Source organism: Neoarius graeffei, chromosome 15 (assembly GCF_027579695.1).
Source record: "Neoarius graeffei isolate fNeoGra1 chromosome 15, fNeoGra1.pri, whole genome shotgun sequence".
In the NCBI taxonomy this organism is placed as follows: domain Eukaryota; kingdom Metazoa; phylum Chordata; class Actinopteri; order Siluriformes; family Ariidae; genus Neoarius; species Neoarius graeffei.
This window is the reverse complement of record NC_083583.1, coordinates 69,148,995-69,175,904: the sequence shown is the minus strand read 5'-3', so window position 1 is coordinate 69,175,904 and position 26,910 is coordinate 69,148,995. Positions and strand designations below refer to the sequence as shown.

At 43.7% G+C, this 26,910-nt stretch overlaps 1 protein-coding gene across 1 annotated transcript in view; it reads left to right on the top strand.

The window, feature by feature from the left end:
* Positions 1-5,787, top strand: part of vps13c (vacuolar protein sorting 13 homolog C) — a 353,158-nt gene extending 347,371 nt beyond the window's left edge. The window contains exons 80-83 of the mRNA XM_060941799.1: positions 636-727; positions 2,613-2,736; positions 2,864-2,944; positions 5,264-5,787. Coding sequence (XP_060797782.1) covers positions 636-727; positions 2,613-2,736; positions 2,864-2,944; positions 5,264-5,365 — 399 coding nt within the window. The 3' untranslated portion in view covers positions 5,366-5,787. The remainder of the gene's footprint in view (positions 1-635; positions 728-2,612; positions 2,737-2,863; positions 2,945-5,263) is intronic.
* The last annotated feature ends 21,123 nt before the right edge of the window (positions 5,788-26,910 follow it).

Sequence of the window (26,910 nt, the reverse complement as noted above, 5' to 3'; positions counted from 1 at the left end):
GCGCAAGTCACTTACCACTTGCAAGTGGAAGGATGGCAAGCCTAAAGACAATCATAACTACACAATGGGCAGTATTTGCAGTATTTTCATACTTTTATACTCTTTAATGAAAGGTGATACAAGGCGGAAGTCCGCGCCGTTTTTCAGCAGTCGCGTCACATGACCAACGCCAGCGAATCAGGAAGGTGGATGTCACAGTGACGTTGTCCAATGACGACGCCAGCTAGAGCTCAGCACAGTGTATTCGCGTATTCTCAATGTTTACACAGCACCGGATCAGACACGATCTGGATTGAATACGTGGACCCTGGCGGATTCCCGTTTCCCGGCGTTTCCAGGCGTTTTAATGTAAACGGACAGTGCATCCGCGAAGAAAACGATACAGATACGGTCTAATGTAAACTTGGCCTTGGTGACCTGCCAAGGGTGAACCCCATCTCTCACCCAGTTAGCTGAGATTGGCTTCAGCTTCCCCCATGATTCTGACAGATAAACAGTATACAGATACATGGGTGGATTTACTTACAGAATTTATCTGGCTACTAGGAATTTTCCTTCTTTTCTGGTGAGTAAGGACTTTGGGAATTCTTATATGTAAACATCTGTTGGACTTTTTTTGTTTGTTTTCTCCTCAGAGATCAGAGATTAAACAACTTGATGGAGAGTTCTTTAGAGAGCACTTTGAGTATCCTGGACACAGGAAAACCAACATTATTGTCACCAATAGGTACTTTATGCTTTCAAACACACACATGACAAATATATTGAAATGAATATCATGAATTATATGATTTAAGAATTACTGGTATTCTACCTGAAATTCTGAAAAAGCATTAATAGAAAATGATTTATTCAAAATGAATAAAACCGTTTTAAAGTTGTAACTGTTTTGACATTTCCAAGACGTCATGGAACACTACAGTATGTGACCAGCACTGAGCACATATTTCACATGTTACTCAAAATGTAACTTGCTGATTTTCGGACTAAAATTTAAAAGCCTAAATGTTTAATTTCATTTCACAGTAGCAATATAATTGTACAGTGGTGCTTGCCAGTTTGAAAACCCTTTAGAATTTTCTATATTTCTGCATAAATATGACCTAAAAGATCATCAGATGTTCACACAAGTCCTAAAAGTAGATAGAGAGAACCCACTTAAACAAATGAGACAAAAATATTATACTTGGTCATTTATTTATTGAGGAAAGTGATCCAATATTACATATCAGTAAGTGACAAAAGTATATGAACCTTTCCTTTCAGCATCTGGTGTGACCCCTTGTGCAGCAATAACTGCAATTAAACCTTTGCAGTGTTGATCAGTCCAGCTTAGAAGAATTTTATCCCATTCCTCTGTACATTAACAGCTTCAACTCTGGGATGTTGGTGGGTTTCCTCACATGAACTGCTCACACAATATTTCTCGTTTTAAAGTCTGGACTTTGACTTGGCCATTTCAAAAATTATTTTTATGCTTCTCTATTCATTCTTTGGTAGAATGACTTATGTGCATAGGATTGTTGTCTTTATGCAAGATCCATTTTCTCTTGAGATTTAGTTAACAGACAGATGTCCTGATGTTTTCCTTTAGAATTTGCTGAAATAATCCAGAATTCATTGTTCCATCAATGACAGCAAGTTGTCCTGGCCCAGATGCAGCAAAACAGGCCCAAAACATGATACTACCACCACCATGTTTCACACATGGGATAAGGCTCTTATGCTGGAATGCAGTGTTTTCCTTTCTCCAAACATGATGCTTCTCATTTTAACCAAAACGTTCTACTTTGGTCTCATCCATCCACAAAAGTTTCCAATAGCCTTATGACTTGTCCATGTGATCTTCAGCAAACTCTAGACAGGCAGCAGTGTTGTTTTTTTTTTTTTTAAGAGCAGCAGCTTTCTCCTTGCAACAGTGTTGTTGTTCAGTGTTTGTGAGAGATACCTTTAGTTGCTTAGAAGTTAACCTTGGTTCCTTTGTCACCATGGAGACAATTATACGCCTTGTCCTTGGAGTGATCTTTGTTGGTCATCCACTCCTGGGGAAGGTAACGGTGATCTTGAATTTCCTCCATCTGTCTGACTGTGGATTGGTAGAATCCAAACTCTTTAGAAATGTTTTTTTAACCTTTTCCAGCCTGATGACCAGCAACTGCTTTTTTCTGAGGTCCCCAAAATGTCGTCTTTGTGCCATGATATACTTCCACAAGTATGTGTTGTGAAGATCAGATGTTGATAGAGCCTTGTTCATTAAATAAAGCAAGGGGCCCACTCACACCTGATTGTCAGCCCATTGACTGAAAACACCTGACTATAATTTCACCTTCAGATTAACTGATAATCCTTGAGGTTCACATACTTTTGCCACTCACTGATATTGGAAAATATTGGATCATTTTCCTCAATAAATAAATGGCCAAGTATAAAATTTTTGTATCTTTTATTTTAACTGGGTTATCTTTATGTCCATTTCGGACTTGTGTGAAAATCTGGTGGTGTTTTCGGTCATATTTATGCAGAAATATAGAAAATTCTAAAGGGTTCACAAACCTTCAAGCACCACTGTATTTCTCTCTTTTAATGTAATAATGTATGTTTTCCTATTACAGGAGGGTGCTGTGTATCAAAGAGATTGACTTGATTGGACATTTTAACAAAGAATGGGAGTGTCTGTTTGAACACTTCCTGAAGCCTCCATGTGTTGAAGGAGGAGATGTAAAGATTTATTACAAGGTGCAAAATGAGAAAATCTGTCAAAATAAATTTACTGACAAATACTTGTATCAAATAGACAAGTATTCAGTACATTAATAGGCATAATAAAAGGATGTAGTTTCTGATTTTGTTTCTCTCTGTTTAGGAGCAGAACAAACTGAAGGTCCGGTTGGATGGGCAGACCCCAGTAAGGGTGCTGCACTTCAGAAAAGCAGACTTGGCAGAAGTAAGCTCATTGTATTGAATTGTGATATTCAGATTTAGCATTGTGAAATATTGTCACAAAACTCTACTAATAGATTTTCTTTTTTTTCTTTTTTTTTTTTGCTAAGGCAGTTTATTATTACAAATTATTAAGATTTAATTACAACACGTAACAGCTCACCACAGTAACTGATTACCGTATTTTTCGGACTATAAGTCGCACTTTTTTTCATGGTTCGACTGGCCATGTGACTTATACTCCGGTGCGACGTATATATATATTTTTTTTTTCACCGCGGAATAACTAGAGCTGATGCGGAGTCTGACGACAGCCACGCAGAAGAAGAGGAAACGGCGCTTTGTCTGCCGCTGGAGTTGTCAGAGTTGTTCAGAAGCAACACCGAGGATGAGGAATTCAATGGATTTGCTGATTTGGAGTGAAATCGTCAGCTTGATAAACTTGATTGACCTGTGTTTTATTATTAATGATAGGCCTATAGTTATTTAAATAAGTTATGTAATGATTTTAGGCAGTGCTTAATTTGTGAAGTGGGAGGTCCCGGAACGCAGGAGGTGGGTGGGTCCGGTGACTCAAAAAAAAAAAAGGTGGGGGGTGGTTTACTATAACTTTACGCACACACGCTTATTGTGTGTGTAAAAAAAAATAATCAAATAATAATATCAGACATTATGATCTTAGAAAACGCTTTAGTGACGAACAGTTACAGACAGTAATATGTTATAAAATATTATTTTTTATTAGGCTATATATTAAATTATATATTAAATTTATCTTCTAAAATAACAGACTGTACTCATATCACAACCAATTTATTTCACCATTGGAGATCAGATCACACAAGACATGAGTTAAATGGCTCATTTTAAGGATTTAAGTAGGGTATTTAAAAGCAGTGCCAGCGGGACTTCATGGCTCGGGTCGATAAGGCGCCATGCCATAAATCCGGGGACCCGGGTTCAATTCCGACCTGGGGTCATTTTCCGAGCCCTCCCTGTTTTTCTCCTGCTCATTAAAAGCAGTGCCAGCAAACATAAGTGCAATCAATTCAAGTAATAGTTAAGAAATAAAGGGTTTACAAAACAAGTTGGAGAATTCATTTTAAAAATTTTAGTAAGTTTTCTTGTTTTTTTTGCCATTTTTTCCACAGTGCAAGCTAACGGCTACAAAATACCCAGTGTTCTATTGAGCAGAAGTATACACCCCATGTCCTGCCCTCTTCCCCTTTCGCATAGATTTGGTGGATGTCATAGGAGAGAAATCAACAACAGATATTAAAACCGAACACTAAACAAATTTTTATTTTTTTATTTATTTTATTGTTTGATTTTTTTCTCTTTGTGATGGTCACGGAGGTGATCTGATCCATTTAAATAGCTGCCGGAACACTGAATGAAGTGAAAATAGCTGCCGGATCCGACAACGGAGGTTACGGATCTTGTTCCGTCATGTTCCGGCTCAAATTAAGCCCTGATTTTAGGCCTATAGGCTATTGAATAACTTGATGTTACGGTACATATTCAGCCAGTTTTTCTCTGGGCTATTATAAATGATTTTGTTTTGCATTTTTAAAAATAACTCTCCTTCCAAGATGAACTTTATTCTTCGTCTCTGATGTTATGGTGGTCTGAATAACGTTTAATGTTTTTATCTGATATGACGTTAACTGGCAGGCGCACTTTCTGCCTGTCTTTTTCTCTGAGCGGTGGTTGTTGTTTTTTTTTCACTAGACGGTTGTTTTTACTACTGTACCTGTCTTTGGAGATGATATACCTATAGCCTACTTGACCTCTGATTTGATGAAATAAAATTCGACAAAAATGAAGAATGACACTCCTCGATGATGACTACAACTTTAATAACAAAGATGAAAGAGCCATGGGGCGATAATAAGCCCTACCGGTAAAAATATTCTAAAAGCAAACTGATTAATGCATCAGTAATAGGCTACTAATATTAGTTATAATAATAATATAGGCTATTAGTAATAACGATAGTGATAGTATTAAAGATAGTAGTAGATATTTAAAATAATCAGACTAGGCTACTTACAGGGCAAAGGGCGCGTTATCACTACTCAGCTGTTCGTTTATTAAATAAACAATGCAGTCGTGCAGTAACCACGCGCCGCTTATGAGATAGAATCACAGATTCTATGGATAGAATTTTTTTTGGCTGATGCGACTTAAACTCCGGAGCGACGTATAGTCCGGAAAATACGGTACTTCCATTTTTTCAGTGTAAATCTTCTAAATTGCTGTCTGAAATTATTTAAAAAGCCTGCATTGAGATCTTTCAAAACTCCTGTGTTCTGATCCACAGAAAATGCGGGGTGCCATCCAGAATGCCCAAGTGGCACGTAAGCAGTATCAGATGGTCAGAAAGAAATCTCAGCGCTTCATCAGTGCAGGCAAAACATCCTAAGCTACATCCTACTAACCACACAGTCCAGTTCCTTTCCTCATGGGAATAGTTTCCCCTAATAGCATATGGGCTGCTGTTGAGTTTGCATTAAACATGTATAGCAGTTCTATGAGCTGCTATGTTTTTTTGTTGTTTTTGGTTCTGTTATTTTGTTTATTTGGGTCTTATTTTTCCATATATAGGTAAATTTTTCTTCTATTTTTCACAGTAATCAACTGCTAAGGGGAATTGATTACAATACAGTTAAGAAAAGAAATTGATCTGCAAGTTATGACGTGTATTGATTTTCTGGTTCTCTGTTGAATTTATTAACTTTTTTCTTGTGAGAAACAGGCTGTTTCTAGTTGACTATATTTGAAGGTTGCACTGAGCAAATATGTTAAACCAAACACAGCAAGTACAAATTAAATACTTATTGACAATTTTGTGTGGTTGTGTTTTTATTTGTCTTGAGAAATTTTATTATGTCCACCACTGCATAATGAATTTATTCAATCTCTTCAAGATGGTTCTTTTAAAGAATTGCATTTTATTCTGGTTCTGGGATCTTTCACTCACCAAATACAGAATGTACATGTTTTCAATAAGCTCCAAAAATTGTAATTCCAGTGTAGTAGGTGATATGATTTTGAGCTAATATTGAGTTAATTTACACAATATGCAAAACTTCTCATCTCATTATCTCTAGCCGCTTTATCCTGTTCTACAGGGTCGCAGGCAAGCTGGAGCCTATCCCAGCTGACTACGGGTGAAAGGCGGGGTACACCCTGGACAAGTCGCCACGTCATCACAGGGCTGACACATAGACACAGACAACCATTCACACTCACGGTCAATTTAGAGTCACCAGTTAACCTAACCTGCATGTCTTTGGACTGTGGGGGAAACCCACGCGGACACGGGGAGAACATGCAAACTCCACACAGAAAGGCCCTCGCCGGCCACGGGGCTTGAACCCGGACCTTCTTGCTGTGAGGCAACAGCGCTAACCACTACACCACTGTGCCACCCATATGCAAAACTTACTTTGGTGATTATAGTCCTAGGATTTTCTTCATAAAACTGGTGTCAAAATAATCAGCAGGGTCTGACCATCAAAGATGAATATTTAAATTTATTTGTATAGCACTTTAACAATGGACAATGTCACAAAGCAGCTTTACAAAAATATGTAAATTCTAGATATAAATTTTTACATGTATAAATTGGAATACTTATCCCTACTAGGGGAAAACCTAGCAATGGTGGCAAGGAAAAACTCCCAGAGATAACATGAGGAAGAAACTTTTAAGAGGAACCACACTCAAAAGGGAACCCATCCTCAGCTGGGTGACACTGGACACTGTGATTGTAAATAACTTCTATAACTTTGCTATATAGTCAAAAGTGCAATTGTGTAACCAGCAAATTCATTATAGTTTTAACATGAAGTCTGCTTTGACGAAGATATCAACTGTTCAACTGATAGAGACTTGAGTGCAAAACTGTTTGTGGCAATTGCAGTCCTAAAATTTGCATTGTCCAAAGCCATCTTGTAAGTGTATCTTTAGGCTGTCCATATGGAACCATCCTCCACAGGAGCAATATGATGAGAACTTCAGCCAAAAGTAGGGCATCAGACAGGTCTGGGGAGCAGGAGAGGCTAGCATCACTGGTATCTTAGCGAGTGGCAAGTTTAGCTCAAGCGAGAAACACAGATTGTTCAGTATAATCACGGTCACCTTATGGTTAAGAACAGTATACGCTGAGTGCAAGCAGGGACACCAGCAAGACTAACTATGACAGCATAACTACAAGGGAGAGCCAAAAGGTACCACAGCCATGAGGGTGCTTTGGGATATAAAGCGGCCAGCCACTCCACTGTCAACAAACCTGAGTGAATGTGTGAGAGTGGCCAAGCAACAGCATCCACAGTTTACCAAAACACACTATGCCTAAGAACCCTTCAGATCTGTTCTTTTACCGAATAAAATCTTTTAACAAAAACTTTGACTAAACAAATATGTTTTCAGCCAAGACTTTAATGCTGAGACTGGGTCTGAATCCCAAATACTACCTGGAAGGCTGTTCCATAATATGGGGCTTTGTAAGAGAAGGTTCTGGCCCCTGCTGTAGCCTTCACCATTTGAGGTACCAACAAATAGCCTGCACCAACTCAAATCAAAGTTGATAACTCTGGAAGATTATTGATAAAACTCTATGTAGTGCAATACAGTACATGTTGACATTTGTAAGGAAATGGCCAGTCAATTTTATCTGGGTGGAAACATTTTTAATCAAACAGCTGTAACTCATGATTAGTTGCGTTCATTTGCTCATTCATGGAGAGGGTGGAGTTACATTCAGATAATTGTTCCTCAGTATAAACCAGACTACTCTTCTTTGCATCAGGCCATGTTACACCACCCTGGATTATTTCCTATAAGGTAAGTCAGTGCCAAGAATATTCCCTTGGTTGTCACATTAGATTGTTATGACCATAAAATGTTCAAATGGCACTGTAGTCCTAAATTATAACTCAAATTGTAAGTAGAGTGGTCAGAGCTTGATGTTGTAGAAAACTCATAATTTCCATTTTGCGTTATTTGTCCAAAAAGTTTGGGAATCCCTGCTTGAAGGACCCACTAGCAAAGGGTGCAACCTCACTGAAATTAGTAGCTTGGAGGTGCTATTAATGATTTTGCACTTGGAAAAAAAAAAATAGGTGAACAGTAGAACTCATTTTGTCCTGCTTCTGTAGCTTGCTTCATAAAAACAAACCTTTAGCCTATTTTAGCCCCTCCCTCTCATTGTTTAATTTGCATAATATGTATACAAATAAAATATTTTTGCAAACTAGTCCTCATATCTTTAACATATCTTCAAAATGTTGGTGTCAAAATATTTAGGAGAATCTGATCTTCAATAATTAACCAAAACATGTTTACTTTTGTAAACAATATGTCCACCATGTCAATCAGTCTTTGCATCACACACCTTAATTTATTCAAACAGCAATAAGTGATGAGTTTGCATCAGTTCCTGGTATTCAGGTTACTTACATAAAACCTGAATACTAGGAACTGATGCAAACTCAGTCTGGTTGCTTGGGGATGCCAGTCATGTTTTCACACACAAAAACAAACATATATCTTGTAAAAGAAGCTGTTGAGTGAGGTTGTTTTTTTTTTTTCCTGATCCTTCCCATTATGTCAGAAAAAGGTACTTTTGGCCCAACCCACTTAATTATATTATGATTTGCAAAACTTAGTTCCCAGATTTTTTTGGGATTCAACATGGTTCAAATGTAACGTGAACAAATGTAGACTGCAAAGTCACCCAACAGGAACTGAGGCCATACCTCAGTAAAACATAGAAATAGAGACACCAAACATACTTCTTGACATGTTTTGACAATCACCATGATAATTGGTATGGTGATTTGTCATTAGGAGTGGTGCTGGTAACAGGAAATAGTTAATTGGCTAAATTATTGACTAAAAGTTAACATACTGACATCAAACTTTGTACGTCATTGGAAACATGCATTGCTGGCTTTATTTAGCTGCCTTCTTCATTCACAGATGTGCTACTACAAACAGGAAATTTGACAGCAACAAGACATTAGCATCAGATCCTTTAAGTTGCGAGGTGGGGCATCCATGGATCTCACTTGTTTATCCATCACATCTCACATATGCTTGATCAGCTTGAGGTATGGGCAATTTGGAGGCCAAGTCAACGCCTTGAACTTTTTGTCAGGTTCATCAAACCATTCCTGAACAATTTCTGCAGTATGACAGAGCTCAATATCCTGTGTGTATATATAACACAGTGGTGCTTGAAAGTTTGTGAACCCTTTAGAATTTTCTATATTTCTGCATAAATATGACCAAAAACATTATCAGATTTTCACACAAGTCCTAAAAGTACATAAAGAGAACCCAATTAAACAAATGAGACAAAAATATTATACTTGGTCATTTATTTATTGAGGAAAATGATCCAATATTACATGTCAGTGGCAAAAGTATGTGAACCTTTGCTTTCAGTATCTGGTGTGACCCCCTTGTGCAGCAATGACTGCAACTAAACATTTCCAGTAACTGTTGATCAGTCCAGCACATTGTCTTGGAGGAATTTTAGCCCATTCCTCTATACAGAACAGCTTCAACTCTAGGATGTTGGTGGGTTTTCTCACATGAACTGTTCACTTCAGGTCCTTCTACAACATTTCGATTGGATTAAGGTCAGGACTTTGACTTGGCCATTCCAATAATATTTCCATTAATTCCATTAATAATTCCATTATTCTTCTTTAACCATTCTTTGGTAGAACGACTTGTGTGCTTAGGGTCATTGTCTTGCTGCATGACCCACCTTTTCTTGAGATTCAGTTCATGGACAGATTTCCTGACATTTTCCTTTAGAATTCACGGGTATAATTCAGAATTCATTGTTCCATCAATGATGGCAAGCCGTCCTGGTTCAGATGCAGCAAAACAGGCCCAAACCATGATACTACCACCACCATGGTTCACAGATGGGATAAGGTTCTTATGCTGGAATGCAGTGTTTTCCTTTCTCCAAACATAATGCTTCTCATTTAAACCAAAAAGTTCTATTTTGGTCTCATCTGTCCACAAAACATTTTTCCAATAGCCTTCTGGCTTGTCCATGTGATCTTTAGCAAACTGCAGATGAGCAGCAATGTTCTTTTCGGAGAGCAGTGGCTTTCTCATTGCAACCCTGCCATACACACCATTGTTGTTCAGTGTTCTCCTGATGGTGGACTCATGAACATTAGCCAGTGTTAATATGAGAGAGGCCTTCAGTTGCTTAGAAGTTACCCTGGGGTCCTTTGTGACCTTGCTGACTATTACATGCCTTGCTCTTGGAGTGATCTTCATTGGTCTACCACTCCTGGGGAGGGTAACAATGGTCTTGAATTTCCTCCATTTGTACACATTCTGTCTGACTGTGGCTTAGTGGAGTCCAAACTCTTTAGAGAGGGTTTTGTAACCTTTTCCAGCCTGATGAGTATCAACAACACTTTTTCTGAGGTCCCCAGAAATCTCCTTTGTTCGTGCCATGATACACTTCCACAAACGTGTTGTGAAGATCAGACTTTGATAGATCCTTGTTCTTTAAATAAAGCAGGGTGCCCACTCACACCTGATTGTCATCCCATTCATTGAAAACACCTGACTCTAAATTTACCTTCAAATTAACTGCTAATTCTAGAAGTTCACACACTTTTGCCACTCACAGATATGTAATACTGGATCATTTTCCTCAATAATTAAATGACCAAGTATAATATTTTTGTCTCATTTGTTTAACTCTTTATCTACTTTTAGGACTTGTGTGAAAATCTGATGATGTTTTAGGTCATATTTATGCAGAAATATAGAAAATTCTAAAGGGTTCAGAAACTTTCAAGCGCCACTGTGTGTGTGTGTGTGTGTGTGTGTGTGTGTGTGTGTGTGTGAGTGAATGCACGTGTGTGGGTGTGTGCATGCGTGTGTATGCGTCTGTGTGTGTGTGTGTGTATGTGTGTGTGTGTGTGTGTGCGTCTGTGTGTCAAGTTTATTTGTATAGCGCTTTTAACAATAAACATTGTCGCAAAGCAGCTTTACAGAATTTGAACAACTTAAAACATGAGCTAATTTTATCTCTAATCTATCCCCAATGAGCAAGCCTGTGGTGACGGTGGCAAGGAACAACTCCCTCAGACTACATGAGGAAGAAACCTTGAGAGGAACCAGAACATTAACAGTTTTAACATGAAGTCAGTTTCGTTGATGGAAACTTGAGTGCAAAACTGTTCATGACCACTGCAGTCCTAAAGTCAGCAAGTCAACTGTAGTCCTTAGCCAGAAAAGCATAAGAGTCCAGAGCATCCTCCAGGTCTGACTTTCAACTGTCAACATGGGGCCATCCTCCAGAGGAGTGATGCGATGAGACTCCAACCAGACACAGGGCACCAGGATGGATCAGGCAGGGCCGAGGAGCAGAAGAGGGACACTCGATCCCAGGACCGACATGTAACTCAGAGGGACAGATTGGGGGGGAGGAGAGATAGAGAGAAAACACAGACTGTTAGGTATGCCCAATGTCTCCTGAATAAGTAGGAATAGTATACATATTGCACTGAGTACAAGCAGGGACTTTGGCAACTAACACTGACAGCATAACTAAAAGGGGAGAGCCAGAAGGTAAGGCAGGCATGAGGGAGTCCCGGGACATAAAGCAGCCAGCCACTACACCGTCAACAAACTTGAGTGAGCAAGCAAGTGGGGGACTGACAGCATCCATACATCCCAGTTTACCCTTCACACACACACACACGCACACACACACACACTGTTTTCAGAGCACCACCTACGCACTTCCTGGGTCCCGAGTTGTTTGTGACGAGTCTTTTTTCAGCAAGTGTTGGCATTAATCATGAATCTTTTTTTTTCTACAAACAATTTTCCAGTAGTCTCTTCATTTTTTTTATTGTACTTTTGCTTTCGAGAGGAATCAGCTGAGGTGGCTCGGGCATCTCTTTCGGATGCCTCCTGGACGCATCCCTGGGGAGGTGTTCCAGGCATGTCCCCCCGGGAGGAGGCCCCGGGGAAGACCCAGGACACGCTGGAGGGACTATGTCTCTCGGCTGGCCTGGGAACGCCTCGGTGTTCTTTCCGAGGAGCTGGCCGAGGTGTCTGGGGAAAGGGAAGTTTGGGCTTCCATGCTCAGACTGCTGCCTCCGCTACCCGGCCCCAGATAAGCAGAAGAAGACGAGAGGAGACGAGACTTTCGTTTTCCTTTTTGTACTTTCCACGTTCACTTTCCTTTTTCCGTTTTTTTCTCTCTTTTTTCGGAAGAATGCCAAGACCGGAAGCTTTCTTTTTTTCTCCTTCTGTGTAAAGACCACAAGCGGAGGCCATGCACATTGGATCTGCTTTAATATCAACAGATCTTCGATTAAGGTACGTGAATCTTTTCATCATGGCACTCCTTCAGGCTATTCAGTGTGCTGAGTGCAGGATGTTTAGTCATTCTTCCTCCATCGCTAGCAATAGCTTTATTTGTGATAAGTGCAGATTAGTTAGCTCTCTGACAGAGAAGATTACAGTGTCAGAAGCGCTTATCCAGGCTTTAGAGAAGGCCAGTGAGAATGAGAACAATGTAGTTTCTGTTGGGGAAAGTCTGGATGCCCTAGGTGGAGTTAGTAATTCCCCAACTCCGGCATTAGAGCCCTTACAGCGGGGTGAATGGGTGTCAGCTCGGCGGCATAAGCGTCAAGCCAAAGCTACCGCTGAGGCTCGCCCATGGGAGCACCACTCCTCTCCACTTCAAGTGTCGAACAGGTTTGCTCTCCTTATTGATGCACCTGCTGAGAAACCTGAAAGAGCTCTGGTTATAGGGGACTCTATCATACGGCATGTGAAATTAGCTCAGACTTTAGGGGCACCAGCAGCTTTAGTCAGGTATATACCGGGAGCCAGGTTGCCGGACATAGCAGGTAATCTAAGGGTCCTACGCAAGCACAGATTCTCAAAGATAGTTATCCATGCAGGAGCTAATGATGTACACCTTCATCAGTCTGAGGTTACTAAGAGTAACATTGTAGAGGTGTTTAAATTAGCGAAGGTGATGTCCGATGCTGTAGTATGCTCTGGCCCCATCCCAATGCGGCATGGCGATGTAGCTTACAGCAGGTTATGGTCGATGAACTGCTGGTTGTCCAGGTGGTGCTCTGAAAACAGTGTGGGCTTTATAGATAATTGGGCTAATTTTGAGGGCACTGCTGGCCTGTTAGGGCAGAACAGTATCCTTCCCACTCGTGAAGGTGCTGCTCTCATTTCCTGCAGCATAGGTCATAGTATCAGAACAGGCCTAGTTAATTTCTGACAATGCAGAGCCAAGGTCAGAGAGCAGATGAACAGGCTAAACCGACTGTCTGCTAGCTGCACAGAGTCGTCAATCAGGGTCCACTACATCAAGACTGTGTCTGTTCCCTGAACTCAACAAAAAAGTAGAAATATTCAGAGAGTTTGTTCCAGTAACCTAATCAGTATAAAACTAGATCATACTGACTGTACAGCTGCTGCCAGCACCTTTGATCTAAAGGTGGGGCTATTAAATATTAGATCTCTTACATCTAAAGCGCTAATGGTTAATGAACTCATTACTGATCAGGAGTTTAATGTACTTTGTTTAACTGAAACATGGATTAAGCCAAATGAATATATAACATTAAATGAAGCTAGTCCTCCTGGATACAGTTATATACACCAGCCTCATCTAACTGGCAGAGGAGGAGGTGTCACGGTTATTTATAATGATTATCTAGGTGTAACACAACCTGGTTATAAATTTAATACATTTGAAGTTCTTCATACGTGTATAATGTATGTAGCCTTGAAAAATAGGTCTACCCAGTTAATTCCGTTACTTATTATTTACAGGCCCCCGGGGCCATATTCTGAGTTTCTTTCTGAATTTGTAGATTTTATTTCAGATCTGGTCATTTCCTTAGACAAAGGTTTAGTTGTTGGAGATTTTAATATTCACTTCGATAACCCAGAAGACCCTTTGAAAACAGCCTTTGTGTCCATTTTAGATTCAGTAGGGATTAATTAGAATGTCATAGGACCAACCCATAATGGTGGTCACACCCTCGATCAAATGCTAACATTCGGGTTAAACGTAGAAAATATAGTCATACTTCCACAGTCTGAAGTTCTCTCAGATCATTATCTCATTCAAAATATGTCTGAGTAATAATATACACATCTCACCACGCTACTGTATTAAATGTACATTCACGTCAACTACTGCCCAGAGCTTTATAAATGATCTCCCAGAGTTAACAACTTTGATTGGGTCACTGTCAGCCCCTGCAGAACTTGATCAGGCAACTGAATGCTTATGGCCCTTTTCCACTACCCTTTTTCAGCTCACTTCAGCTCGCTTCAGCTCACTTCAGCCCGACACGGCTCGCGTTTCGACTACCAAAAACCAGCACGACTCAGCTCGCTTCAGCCCTGCTTAGCCCCTAAAACTCGCACGGTTTTGGAGTGGGGCTGAAGCGAGCCAAAGCGAGCCGAGTGAGGCTGGGGGCGTGAGCAGACACTCCCCTGTGCACTGATTGGTGAGGAGGAGTGTCCTCACATGCCTACACACGCCCCGCGAGCGCGCTGGGATCTGTAAACACCGCAAACCCGGAAGGAGAAGAATTACGAATTATGAGAATTTCTGAAGCCTTATGCGCCTCGCCTCATCTATACACTCTTGCCAGTATCTGTCCGCATTGTCGGTGACAACAAGCCACAGCACCAAGACCAGCAACACTAATGACTCCATGTCCTCCATGTTTATTGTTTACTATTCGGGTCGTGAGACTACCGCTTAAAAGGTCACTGATGTCACTGTTTGCGCTGCTTAACGACATCACCTGACGTCCACCCACTTCCAGCCAGCACGGTTCAGCGCGGTTGTAGTCGAAATGCAACTCCAACAGCCCCGCTCAGCCTGACTCAGCACGGCACGGCTCAGCCCGACTCAGCCGCGTTTGTAGTGGAAAAGCGGCATTAGAGTCAAAGTTCCGCCATACTTTAGATAATGTAGCTCCTGTAGTAAAAGGAAAATGGTCAGAGACAAAAAAATTAGCACCCTGGTATAATGATGACACTCACACCTTAAAACAGACCACTTGAAAATTGGAACATAAATGGCGTCAAACAAAATTGGTATCGTCCAAATTAGCTTGGAAGGAGAGCTTCCTGAAGTATAGAATAGCTCTTAGTGCTGCAAGATCAACATATCTCTCTTCCCTCATAGAGGATAACAAAAAAAATCCTAGATTCCTATGAATGAACCCTTTATTGTCACTAGTCACAAGTACCGGCGAAATTGGCCATCAACCCGTCCTTACACATACATACAATTGACAGAGGGGGAGTAGACAGGACAGGAAGACAGGGATGAAAAGAAAAAATGCAAAGTAACATGAGGAGAGGGGAGGAGAAAAAAGCAACTTCCACACTATGCTCCTGTGAGGAGTACAGTGTGGGAACATTAAAAAAAAAAACACCTCAGCACATAAGCACAAAATAACACAAGTACACTTTACAACATGAAAACTCAGGACTTGAGGGGGAGGGGGGGTGAACAGGGGAGGGGGTAGGGGGTGGGGGGAGGGGTGGAGGTAGAAGTAACCCAGCGCAAGCAAGCAGCCGTCCGTTCCTGCAGCCATGACGGCGCTGGTCGCGCATCCGCTTGTCACACTGGGGGTAAAAGTGGCGACCGTGGGAAGGAATACAAGAGCGTCTCACTGCAGTAATCTTCAGGGGGAGTTGTTGTTCCAGCAACGGCCTTGACTGAGGCCAGTGCTGTCTGAGGGATCCGAAAGCAGATAAGATTGGGATTGTTTGGTCTTGGGGTGAGTAGACGCATTCTTTTACATGACTACTCTGTTTGTCCATTCTGGTCTCCGAATCGATCCATTTCCTTTGCAAAGCCAAAAACTTCTCCATGATGTTATCCATATTGCAGTTCAAGTTCTGAATAGCCACAGTCTGAGTGCTGACAGCTCTGCTCACCGCTTCAATCATGTCGGGCAGCTTTATGGGGCTTTGGACAGTTGTCACCGTTTTCTGATTTCCTCGATAAACCAGGGCAATGCCTAATCCAATCACCAAAAGACCTGTAATCATGGTTCCGAATAGGTAGATGTCTTCAATGTCCTCCACAGAAAGAACCGCCAGGCACATGACCCGCCACTTCTCCCACGTGTCCATCGTGTAGCCAGCTGCGAACGTTCCAGCAGGACAGGCCAGTTCCCTCGAACCCAGGCTTCTCGTCCAGAAAATTGTCTCAATTGTGTTAAGAGACCAACTTATCAATTCCATGATTTATTTAATACTGTAGCAAAATTAACCAGGAATAAGTCCACTATAGACACATGCACACCTGCAGTATATAGTAGCAACGACTTCATAAATTTTTTTTAATGACAAAATTGAGAATATCCGACAAAAAATTCAAGCTACTAATTTAAGGTCAGACAATGTAAGTGACCCTGTAATTAACAATATAACTGTATCAGATCATCAATTAGAATGTTTTACTCCCCTAAAAGAAACTGAATTACTTTCATTAATCTCTACATCAAAAGCCTCAAGTTGCGTACTAGATTCCTTACCTACACGTCTATTCAAACAGATAATACCTGAAGTAATTGAACCGCTTCTAAAAATAATACATTCTTCTCTTACGATTGGCTATGTACCCAAATCCTTTAAACTAGCAGTTATCAAACCCCTGATTAAAAAACCTGACCTTGATCCCTGTCAGCTGTCCAATTATTGGCCAATATCAAATCTCCCCTTTATCTCCAAGATCCTTGAAAAAGCTGTGGCACAGCAGTTATGCTCATATTTACATAGGAATAACATCCATGAAATGTATCAGTCAGGATTTAGACCTCATCATAGCACAGAGACAGCTCTGGTTAAAGTAGTAAACGACCTACTGTTGGGGTCTGATCAGGGCTGTGTCTCACTGTTTGTGTTGCTTGACCTTAGTGCAGCATTTGATACCATTGATCATTCCATTCTTCTGGATAGACTAGAAAATGTTGTGGGAGTTAAGGGAACGGCCCTCTCCTGGCTCAGGTCTTATTTAACTGATCGCTATCAGTATGTTGATATAAATGGTGATATTTCTAGACGTACTGAGGTAAAGTTTGGTGTTCCACAAGGTTCTGTCTTGGGTCCACTGCTTTTTTCTTATATGTTACCCCTGGGTAATATTATTCATAAACATTGTATTAGTTTCCACTGTTATGCTGATGACACACAGTTGTATGTTTCTGCAAAACCTGATGAGAGACACCAGCTTAATAGAATTGAGGAATGTGTAAAGGACAGACACTGGATGTTTATTAACTTCCTTCTGCTTAACTCTGACAAGACTGAAGTACTTGTACTAGGACCACATACAGCTAGAAGTAAGTTTTCTGATTACAAACTAACTCTGGATGGCCTTTCTGTTTCTTCATGTGCAGCAGTAAAAGACCTCGGAGTGATTATTGACCCCAGTCTTTCATTCGAAACTCACATTGATAACATTAGCCGGATAGCTTTCTTTCATCTCAGAAATATTGCTCAGATAAGATAAGAAATTTAATGTCACTACATGACGTGGAAAAACTAGTTCATGCTTTTGTTACCTCCAGGTTGGATTATTGTAATGCCTTACTGTCTGGATGTTTCAATAAGTGCATAAACAAGCTCCAGTTAGTTCAAAATGCAGCAGCTCATGTCCGTACTAAAACTAAAAAATATGACCACATCACCCCTGCCTTATCCACACTACACTGACTCCCAATCAAATTTTGTATTGTTTATAAAAGAACTGAGACCAGAGGTTTAAGCTGTGACATGTGGAACGTGCGGTGGATGCATCACATGGTGAATGGTAGTGCCAGTCTGACAGAACATGGGTTGATTACCTTTTGGATGAGGAAGGGTCCTAGGTACCTGGGAGCCAGCTTGAGGGAGACAGTTCTGAGTGGCAGATGGCGTGTGGCAAGCATGACTCGTTGCCCTACTCGGTAAGTGGGTTCCTTAGAGCAGCGTTTGTCGGCCTGCCTCTTGGATGCTAGGGCGGAGCGAATGAGTTTTCTCCGGGCCAATGCCCATGTCCTCCTGCAGTGGCATATGAAGGTCTGGGCTGAGGGTATGGCAACCTCCTCCTCCTGGCTGGGGAAGAATGGTGGTTGGTAACCTAGGGAGCACTGGAAGGGTGAGAGACCTGTGGCAGATGAAGGAAGAGTGTTATGAGCGTACTCGATCCAGGGTAGGTACTTCCTCCAAGAACTGGCATCCCTGGACGCCATGCACCTGAGTGCAACCTCCAAAGCCTGGTTCGCCCGTTCTGCCTGGCCATTGGTCTGTGGGTGGAAGCCTGAGGTGAGACTACAGGTGGCCCTGATGAGTTTGCAGAAGGTCCTCCAGAACTGTGCAGTGAACTGAGGGCTCCAGTCAGAAACGATGTCGGTGGGTAGTCCATGTAGGCGGAAGACGTGGTGGATGAGTAATTCTGCGGTTTCTTTGGCTGAGGGGAGCTTGGGCAGAGGGATGAAACGGACAGTCTTGGAGAAACGGTCAATGACAGTGAGGATGCATGTGTTGCCACCTGAGTTGGGGAGTCCTGTGACGAAGTCCAGGGCAATGTGAGACCAAGGTCAATGTGGAGTCGGGAGGGGTCTTAGTAAGCCAGCAGGGGGTCAATTGGTTGTCTTGTTCCAGGAGCATGTGTTGCAGGCTGCCACGAACTCCTGAACGTCCTCCTTGATGGATGGCCACCAAAAGCGATGCTGGATGAGTGCCAGGGTTCAGGCGGCTCCCGGATGACACACCAGCTTGGAGCCATGACCCCACTGCAGCACCTGGGTTCGCACAAGACAAGGAACAAACAGATGGTTCGGAGGAATGTTGTTGGGATTACCTTCACCGGGGTCCTGCTCCAGGGCCTTCTGCATGAGCGTCTCAACCTCTAGAATGGCGGTTCCCACCAGGCAGCGTGGAGGAAGGATGGTCTTGGGCGGCTTAGACTTCTCTTGGTGGGAGGAAAACATCCTGGACAGGGTGTCGGGTTTGCCGTTCTTGGAGCCTAGGCGGTAGGAGAGCATGAAGTTGAACCGGGAGAAGAGAGACCAGCGGGCTTGACGCGTTTGGTGGACTTGAGATACTCCAGATTCTTATGGTCGGTCCAGACTAGGAAGGGGAGCTCAGACCCCTTGAGCCAGTGCCTCCACTCCTCCAAGGCTAGTTTAACAGCCAGTAGTTCTCAGTCACCGATGTAATTCCGTTCGGCTGGAGATAGCTGGCGGGAGAAGGAGCAGCATGGGTGGACCTTGTCATCACTGGCCCTCTGGGATAGTATAGCTCCGACCCCTGACTCGGAAGCGTCGACCTCGACAATAAACTGCTTGGTAGGATTGGGCATGGTGAGAACAGGTGTTGTGGTTAAACCTGTGCTTGAGCGTGGAAAAGGCTTTCTCTGCTTCCTCCCCCCACTTGAATTGGGTCTTGGTCGAGGTCAGGGCTGAGAGAGGTCCAGCCACCATGCTGAAGTTGTGAATGAAGTGCCTGTAGAAGTTGGCAAATCCTAGGAAGTGCTGGAGCTCTCATCTCGAAGATGGGGTGGGCCAATCGGCAACTGCCTCGAGCTTGAGGGGTCCATCTGGATCCTTGCTGGGGAGATGATGAATCCCAGAAATGAGACAGAGCCCTGGTGAAATCAAGTCAAGTCAACTGTGGCAGCGGGGGCGTGGTCAAGCATCGGTTTGTAACCGGAGGGCAGAGTCAGGGAAGGTAAGTGGCAGAATCACTGCACCTGATGTCAGTTAACGTGTTTTTGTGTCTTCCCCAGTGACTGCGCCCTATATAAGGAGAGAGAGAGAGCAGAGGAAGGGAGCTCTCTCCCCAACCAGACACCTTGTTTGTGTGCGTGCGTGTGTGGCTGGGAGAGTGGAAACTATAAATGCTGAAAAGCTAAATAGAGTTTTGTTGAACTCAGTTCTGGCCTGCTGTCCTTCTGTGCTCCACCCACCCGTCAGAATTGCTACAGTGGTGCCAAAACCCGGGACATTGGAGCACAGAGAAGAACAGCCCCATGGAGTCTTCCCCCTTCAGGGACCTGGTCCACGTCCTCGCCACAGCCCAGCAGAGCCAGCACCAGGCGCTAATCGCCCTCCGGAAGGAGCAGGAGCAAAGGTTCGAGGCCCTGGTGCTGGCACAGCAGGAAGATCGTCAGGCGTTCCGGCACCTCCTCGCATCGGCGGGGTCCACCACGGGCCCTCCCCACCTCACCCTAATGAAGATGGGCCCACATGACGACCCCAAGGCCTTCCTCACGCTCTTTGAGCAGGCAGCAAAGGCCTCGGGCTGGCCGGTGGAACAGGGCGCGGCGCGCCTCCTCCCCCTGCTAACAGGCGAGACGCAGATGGCCGCGCTACAGCTCCCCGCCGACAGCTGGCTGGTCTACGCGGACCTCTGCCGGGCCATCCTCCAGCGTGTGGAGAGCACCCCCGAACAACATCGACAGTGCTTCCGTGCTCTGCGCCTGGAGGAAGTCGGCCGGCCGTTCACGTTTGGCCAGCAACTCCGGGACGCCTGCTGGCAGTGGGTGAGGGAATCGTCGATCTGGTGGTAAAGGAACAGTTCATCGCCCGACTACCCGAAGGGACCGCGGAGTGGGTCCAGTGCCATCGTCCGGCATCGCTGGATCAGGCCATCGAGCTGGTGGAGGATCATTTGGCAGCTGTTCCGACGGCAGGACAGCAGATCTCCTCTTTTCCCCTCTCCTCTGCTCTCTTTCTCCTTACCGTATATAGGGTGCGGTCACTGGGGAAGACACACAAACACACGTTAACTGACATCAGGTGCAGTGATTCTGCCACTTACCTTCCCTGACTCCGCCCTCCGGTCACAAACCGACGCTTGACCACGCCCCTGCTGCCACATCAACTTTGTCAAATATGCTATATGCTCGACATACAGCACAGATGAAATATTTCAGTCCTCTCTGACCCACAGTGCAAACAGGCAATGCAATAAATAAAAAATAGAATAATTGAAATAAACAATACAAACAGTATAAACACTCTAGATAAGAACTAGACAAAGACCACTCATATATATATATATATATATATATATATATATATATATATACAAATTGGAGCAAAAAAAACAATCAAGGGCACCTGAGGTATAACAGGTAAACATGAAATAAGTAGTATAAACAAACTTATAGCTGTTAAGGTGAGGTAGTGCGGAATAGTGCAAATGAGCGAGGTAAAGTGAAATGTGCAGTCCCTGAGTTCAGTGAATTAATGAACGTTGAGAGTATGTGTGTGTGTGTGTGTGTGTGTGTGTGTGTGTTGGGGGGGGAACTGTGAGGGTGACATGTCAGATGCTGAAGGGGGGGCAGGGGGGTGTGCGAGCAGAATCTGTGGCAGGGGGCAGAGGGGGGAGGAGGGGCAGAACAGGGAGGGAGTTGAGCCTCCTGACCGCCTGGTGAAAGAAACTGTCCTTGAGCCTGCTGGTTTTGGCCCGGAGACTCCGCAGTCTCCTCCCCAACAGCAGCAGACTGAAGAGGCTGTGAGATGGGTGGGTGGGGTCACCTGCAATCCTAATGGCTTTGTGGGTGAGGCAGGAGTTATAGATATCCGATAGAGAAGGAAGAGAGACACCAATTAACCTCTCAGCTGCTCTCACGATGCGCTGCAGTCTTGCACCAGGACACAGTGCAGGCGCCGTACCACACGGTGATGCAGCTGGTCAGGATGTTCTTGATGGTGCCTCTGTAGAATGTGTGCATGATGGGGGCCGGGACTCTTGCTCTCCTCAGTTTGCGGAGGAAGTACAGATGCTGTTGGGCTTTTTTGGCCAGTGATGCGGTGTTGTTGCTCCAGGACAGGTCTTCAGAGATGTGCACACCCAGAAATTTGGTGCTGCTCACCCTCTCCACTGCAGCATAGATAGTGGAGCATGCTGGGTGTGCGCTCTCCTGAAATCCACAACAATCTCCTTCATCTTCTCCACGTTCAGGCAGAGATTGTTGTCTTTGCACCACATGGCCAAGCGGCTCACCTCACTCCTGTAGATTGTCTCATCGCCACTGTTGATGAGACCCACCACAGTCATGTCATCCGCAAACTTAATGAGATTAGAGCTGGATGTTGGTGTGCTGACCCACGACTGCAGAGTGAAGAGGAGGAGCTCAGCAGACATCCTTGGGGGGCCCCCGTGTTTAATGTGATGGTGCTGGAGGAGTTGCTGCTGACCCGTACAACCTGTGGTCTCCCTGTCAGGAAGTCCAGCAGCCAGTTGCACAGGGAGGTGTTGAGTCCCAGCTGGTCCAGTTTATGAATGAGCTGCTGAGGAATGATTGTGTTGAATGCTGAACTAAAGTCTATGAACAGCATTCTGACATACAAGTCTTTTGTCTCCAGGTGGGTGAGGGCTGAGTGGAGGGCAGTGGAGATGGCGTCATCGGTCAAATGGTTGGACTGATATGCAAACTGGAAAGGGTCCAGGGCGGGGGGGAGGGCAGACTTGATATGCCGCATGACTAGCTGCTCGAAGCACTTCATGAGGATGGGAGTGAGTGCGACAGGGCGGTAATCATTGAAGCAGGAGGGAGACGGCTTCTTTGGGACCGGGATGATGGTGGTGGCTTTGAGGCACGTGGGGACAACAGCCTGATTCAACGAGATGTTGAAGATGTCTGTAACATCTGTGAGCTCCTCGGCACAGTCTCTCAGGACATGACCAGGAATGTTATCAGAACCCGGGACTTTCCGTGCATTTGCTGTCCTGAGAGCTCTCCTCACGCTGTCTGGGGACAGCGTCAACACCTGGTCGCCGGGAGGTGGTGGGGTCTTCTGTGCCGTGGTGCTGTCTGCCTCAAACCGAGCGAAGAAGTTGTTCAACTGATTCAGCATGGAGTTGTCACAGGTCTGCGGCAAGGGCTTGTAGTCTGTGATGGTCTGAATCCCCCACCACAGGTTCCTGGTGTCTCTGCTGTCGTTGAAATAGTCAGCAATGTACTTGGAATACTGTCTCTTGGTCACCCTGATGCCTCGTGACATGTTGGCCCTAGCTGTCCTCAGGCCCACCTCGTCCCCAGTCCTGAAGGCAGCATTCCGAGCCCACAGGAGCCTATGGACTTCCCCTGTCAGCCATGGTTTCTGATTGGCCCTGTAGGTATCATGCCGCCATTTTGTCTCCAAGAACTACAACTCCCAGTCCTCTCCCGCGTGACCTACATCACGCGTGGGCGGGATCATCTAAGTCAGTCCGCCATGCGTGCATAAGTCCAGGCGGAAGCTCCGCTCTTTGTCTCTCGTGTCCGGATTCCAAGGAATCTAGATGCATAAAAGAGATGCTCTCAAACCCGAAGACACTTCTTTCTTGCAAGATTCACCATCCAGCGCGTTCTGTGCTTAACCACTGGCCAAGGTAAAAGTCCAGAATAGCACGATCTTTAAACTCAACCTGAGTTACAACCGGTTTATTCGTATTAGAAGTGACATCACGACTGCAGCCCAGGCAGTTAAAAGTTAAGAAGCGATTGAATCCTTTTTAACTCAAAAGCGCTGTGCATCTTATTCTGATCAGAGACTTTTCCTCACGAACGCTGAAGTTCGGACCAAGAATCCTCTGCTTTCTACGGGAACCACCCAAGTGCTCCGCTGGACCAGAAAGTTCTCTACGCCTCCATCATGAGTGGCTCACATGCTCCAATGGCGAGGCCCGAAACTACAACGGCGAATATTTCTTCATATCTTGCTAAAGGCAGGATTAAGTAAGATTTTGGCATTTGGGCATAATTAAGATAGTCTTAGGAATTTGCTTTTATTGAAATAGTGTGAATTTAAACCCAGGTTTATTGTTACACTGTTAAAACACGCAGCGTGTTGATTTATTTTGTTTTAATCTCAATTGTTTTTAATAGATAGGCTGTGCATGCTTTTCTTTACTACTAACATATTTAGTTCTCTTATTATACATCTTGACCACATTAAGATTTCAGGGGATTCAGTACTGTTATAAGCTAGTGAAATTGGCCTATGGTTGATTTCTTTTAGCACACATTAGCATCCAAAGCTAATTCCTTTGTCTTTAGCAACACGTGCTCAGTAGGCCTCACCAGGCCGAACAAACACACTTTAGCTAGGCCATAGGGCCTTTCACAAACACACACTAGCAACACAAGGCTAATCTAGGCCTCCACCACGTGTAGTTAGCTACACGAGGCTAAACACATGGTCAAGTCCTTCCCCCCCCACACAAGCACACATTAGCAACAGAGCTAATCCTTTGTTCTATTTAGATAACATTCCTTTGTTTTAGCTAGCAACAAGCTAGGCCATACACACACACACACACACACACACACATATATATATATACCTCACTGCTTGTATATATTGATTATTATTTTTATCTTTGTATAATAAATTAATTTATTATCAAAGCTGTGTGTATTCATCTTGTTGGTGTGAACAATATTTCTGAAGTCCCCAATCTCTCAAAGAATTCAAAAAGGTGCATATACCGTAAAATACCAAATAATAGCCGAGTTCCAATTAACCGCCGAGTTCCCTTTAACGGCCGGGTGTACGCGTGTGTTGTGACAAATAAAGGCCGGTTCCGAATACTCGCCGGGGTCTAAAAAAAAAAAGCGTCCGAACGTTCTATCTAGAATCTTGAGGCCCAGCACTTTTCTGGTTTTCTGGTGTTTAAACGATTTTGCATTGCATAGTTTTCTACCGAAACAATATGAATGAATGAATGAATGAATGAAATTATTTCTATAATACTGTTTACAACATTTTGTTACGTGATAATAAACATGCCATTTCAATGTTATAATCTTGGTCTACCGTAATATTTCTTGAGGAATGCAACTCCGTAACTTTTGACAGATGTCTTAGCCACCCCTTTGGGTATACCCAACGAAAGCCAGCGTGTGTGGTGACATTGAGGACTGCGGGTTTCCAAGGTTGGACTGCTGCTTCTGTTAAACGACCTAAATTGCCGAATGCATGCGTCAAAGCACACACTGAGTTTTATTAAAGACCTTATACCATTTCACTTGCCCTTACCCATTCGGATCTGGAAGACGCTTTACAAAAAAGGTGAGAGCGTTCTAACATGCATTTCAGTCTGCTCGCGGCCAATCTAATCCAAGGGGTCTTTTCAACAAGTAATCTGTCGTGCAAGTTGGGCAGAAGCACGCGTCAGGCAGGCAACATGTAGGCCTACAAGTCAGTAACCTATTCAACTAACTTTCATCCGAACTTTAAGTTTTCTACGGGGTCGAGCCACCGTACCAACTCACTCGGGGAATAGGCTCATATCGGCCAAATAGGGAGACGTCTTGGAGAGAAACGTGAGAATGCAAGATGACAGTATGTAGCCACTGCAGGTCACTTATTTTTCAGCATAAGAAAAAACCCTTTGGTTTGACACTTCGCACCCTAATTATGTTGCTTCAACGTCGCGCCCTCCATGCAATTTCAGATTGACAGACATCGCGAAGCGCAAAGGGTGGAGGCTGCATGGGTGAGGGTGATAGCAAGTGACCATAACTTTGCAGAGTAATTAAATCACAGTGCTGCGCACAGACAATGGTGTGGTTTCTTGATTATTTTGTAAAGCATGCGCTTAACTAGTCATTAACAGGAAAAGGTGTGTGATTTATCCTTTATCCACCCCGACTGTGCCATGCGAAGATGCATTCTGCGTCTTCAAAATTCCCCGAAGTCGGCACCGTGCTATCTGTAATCTAACTCTAAACAAACTGTAAGTTATACTGGTTAAAAGTAGGCCTATCTGAGAATGATTTTTTCCCCCGTTTTGAGGTAGATTTTGGGGAAGGTGTTTGTGAAGAAGGAATTAATCGCCTGTTCCAAATAGCCGCCTAGTCTCTAATACGCGCCGGGTCTCTTACGTGATTGAGACAAATAATCGCCCGGGCTATTATTTGGTATTTTACGGTAAGTCATGTAATATGGTAAGTGATCGTAATAATTTGGAAATATACCATAATTTAGCTGTTTGGTAATTTATTATTAAGCACCAGGATTAATGGTATGATTCACTAAATGATTCATTGAACGATTCACTAAATGATTCACTGAATGATTCACTTCAAATGAGACTGATTCTATGGTATGATTCAATTCAAATGAGTCAAAGTAAACGATTCAATGGGATTGATTCATTTTAATTATTGACCTTCAAATTTAATGAGATTGATCACTTAATTTCAATAATTAACTGATTGCACCCACAGCCCGAATGGAAATGGTTCTGGTGACCGTAACGTCGTCCATGCACTTCCTCATGTAGGCAGTAACTGTCTCCGTGTACTCTTGGAGATCTGTGGAGTTGTTGTAGGTGGCCGCCTGTCTGAACATGCTCCAGTCAGTGGTAGAAAAACAGTCCTGGAGTGCCTCTGAGGACCCCTCTGGCCACACACCTATCTGCTTTGTAGCTGGTTTGGTGACTTTAACCAGCGGCCTGTATGCTGGCATTAGCATAACAGTGGAGTTATCTGAGGCCCCAAGGTGGGGGAGGGGGAGGGCTTTGTAGGCGCCTTTGTGCATGGTGTAAACATTGTCCAGAGTATTGTTTCCAGTTGTGGGAAAGTCGATATGTCCATAGAGTTTTGGAAACACGCTCTTGGGGTTTGCATGGTTGAAATCCCCAGCCAGGATGAAAAAAGCATCTGGGTGGGCTGTCTGCTGCTCACTGATGTGCTGATAGAGTTCATTCAGTGCTTCACTCCCGTTGTTATTGGAGCCGGGAGGGATGTATATTGCTACCAGCAATATGGCTGTAAATTCCCTTGGCGGATAGAATGGCCGGCACAGTGGTGAGCAGTTTTTGCAGACCACAACAGCATCGCGGCACCAGGCATCACTGATGTAAACACAGAGACCTCCGCCGCAAGTCTCTCCCCCCCCCGCCTAGCGCTCTGTCTGACCG